The sequence below is a fragment of the Mus caroli genome, chromosome 2, assembly GCF_900094665.2.
Source record: "Mus caroli chromosome 2, CAROLI_EIJ_v1.1, whole genome shotgun sequence".
Lineage (NCBI taxonomy): Eukaryota > Metazoa > Chordata > Mammalia > Rodentia > Muridae > Mus > Mus caroli.
The window spans coordinates 149,068,691-149,071,125 of NC_034571.1; the positions used below are offsets into that span (position 1 = coordinate 149,068,691).

The following is a 2,435-nucleotide window of genomic DNA, read 5'->3' on the forward strand; positions in this document are numbered from 1 at the left end:
GGCTGGACAGTGTGAGCCACTGCATCTGGCTGGACAGTGTGAGACACTGCATCTGGCTGGACAGTGTGAGACACTGCATCTGGCTGGACAGTGTGAGCCACTGCATCTGGCTGGACAGTGTAAACCACTGCATCCGGCTGGACAGTGTGAACCACTGCATCTGGCTGGACAGTATGAACCACTGCATCTGGCTAGAGAGTGTGAACCACTGCATCCAGCTGGACAGTATAAACCACTGTATCCGGCTGGACAGTGTGAACCACTGCATCCGGCTGGACAGTGTGAACCACTGCATCTGGCTGGACAGTGTGAACCACTGCATCTGGCTGTGTGAATATGATTTTTTTTAATGAAACATTTGAACACTGCAGTATGTATCTCCCAAGAACAGGAACATTCACTTTTTAAAACATAAATAAATGAGCCAAGAAATTTAACAGTGATATTTAAAAAAATTGTTAACGTGTCTTAATAATGTAACTTAAGTTTTTCACCATTAGTAACAGTGAAACCAAGCAAATATGTAGATAAACTAATGGTCACATGCTTTTAGTCTTTGAAAATCTAGAGCTAGACCAGTTCCTTGCTGGGATGCTGGCCTTTAGGGCAGATCAGGGAGCCATCCTGCCTATGCTGCTGCCACGATGTACTGTTGAGCCTGATCAGGTGATTAAGGTGATAGTCATCAGATTTCTCCACTATAAACTTTTTTGGGGGAGTGTGGTGCTGTGGATTGGACCCAGGGCCTCATATGGCATTCCTATCCACCATCAGCCCTTAATTAACGACCTGCTGGGTTTGAGACTGTGAGATGCCCTAGCAACCTTTCAGCCTTTGACTTAGCGCTCAGTGCTGACAAGGTTTGTTTTTTTTTTTTTTAGTTTAAAATTTTTAGTATTAATCTAGTTGTATTAGGTAACAACAAATATTGTATCTTGAGTGCTTACCCGTCAACTTAGTGAAGGCTTCCATGTCATCAATGGCTGTGGAAATGCGGAACTTCTTCCCGGCAGTCCCTGTAATCTCCACGTAGGGGTCTGCTTTGAGGAAAGCATCTGTAATCCTGAGATCATTTTGAAAAAACACAGAAGGAAAATTTGAAGATTTGCTTTGTATCGTGCACACAAGGATCCTTCTAGTTTAAGAAAACACATAAACACATATGGTACGGTCAATGTTTGAAAGCCTACTGTGTATGACCGTGAGTTAGACGCCTACTGTGCTCCAGGCAGGACAGCAGAGCTTGAGGCCTTGAGTTGCATACCTACTGTGCTCCAGGCAGGACAGCAGAGCTTTAGAGGCCTTGAGTTGCACACCTACTGTGCTCCAGGCAGGACAGCAGAGCTTGAGGCCTTGAGTTGCACACCTACTGTGCTCCAGGCAGGACAGCAGAGCTTTAGAGGCCTTGAGTTGCACACCTACTGTGCTCCAGGCAGGACAGCAGAGCTTTAGAGGCCTTTATCTTATTTGGTTTTTCCAATAATAAGTATACTCAGCCTCAGTATTATAGGTGCAGAAATATCATGATTTTCCTTTAAACAAGTTCAGGAGAAGTGTATTCAACCATGAACCAAAGGCTCTCCCTGACTCTGAACTGAAAACAAAATTACTTAAGCTCTTTTCTCCTCTTGAGACAATGTCTCAGACTGGCTTTAAAGTTGCTACATACCTGAAATGACTTTGAGCTCTAGCACCTCTCTCTCTCTCTCTCTCTCTCTCTCTCTCTCTCTCTCTCTCTCTTTCTAGTGCTGCCTTTAAAGTTGCTACATACCTGAAATGACCTTGAGCTCTAGCACCCCTCTCTCTCTCTCCCTCTCCCTCTCTCTCTCTGGCATCACAGACCTGTACTACCACATTAATCTTTATACATTTTTCCCCCTTTTCTACATAGCCCTGTCTATCCTAGAACTCACTTTGTAGACCAGGCTGGCCTTGAACTCACACATATCTGCCAACCTCTGCCTCCAGATGCTGGGACCAAAGGTGTGCAATACCATGCCTGGCTTATGCTAGGCTTCTTTTAAGTATACCTTTTTCTATTATACAGTGTGCACTGGGGATGCTAATGTGGCAAAGCACCCTGTAAAGTTTCACAGTGAAGTACCACTGACATCCTTACATTATGTCGATGAGGTTGCTGATTTTGTGTTGGTAAGCTCTTCGGTGTAAGCAGTTGCGAGTGTGGAACATGTCATACAGATTTCCAACCTCCTGTAAGGGAACAGAAACAGGATTGTGGGGTTAGACGGTGTCTACCTTTGTTTGGGACAGGATTTCACAGACATCCTAGAACTCACACATCTACCTGCCTCTGCCTCCTGAGTGCTGAAGGCTCATACATAAATAAATATAAAAAATGGCAGAGCTTTAAAAAGGGCCAGCAAACAGAAAGACTTTCCTATAGCATAATTCCATACCACTTCTTTTTTTTTTTT

At 44.2% G+C, this 2,435-nt stretch overlaps 1 protein-coding gene across 2 annotated transcripts in view; it reads right to left on the reverse strand.

The window, feature by feature from the left end:
• Window positions 1-2,435, reverse strand: part of Samhd1 (SAM and HD domain containing deoxynucleoside triphosphate triphosphohydrolase 1) — a 39,427-nt gene that overhangs the window by 11,366 nt on the left and 25,626 nt on the right. For both annotated transcript variants that reach the window (XM_021155903.2, XM_021155904.2), the window contains exons 10-11: window positions 2,120-2,211; window positions 948-1,063 (exon numbers count right to left, since the gene is read on the reverse strand). In XM_021155903.2, coding sequence (XP_021011562.1) covers window positions 948-1,063; window positions 2,120-2,211 — 208 coding nt within the window. The remainder of the gene's footprint in view (window positions 1-947; window positions 1,064-2,119; window positions 2,212-2,435) is intronic.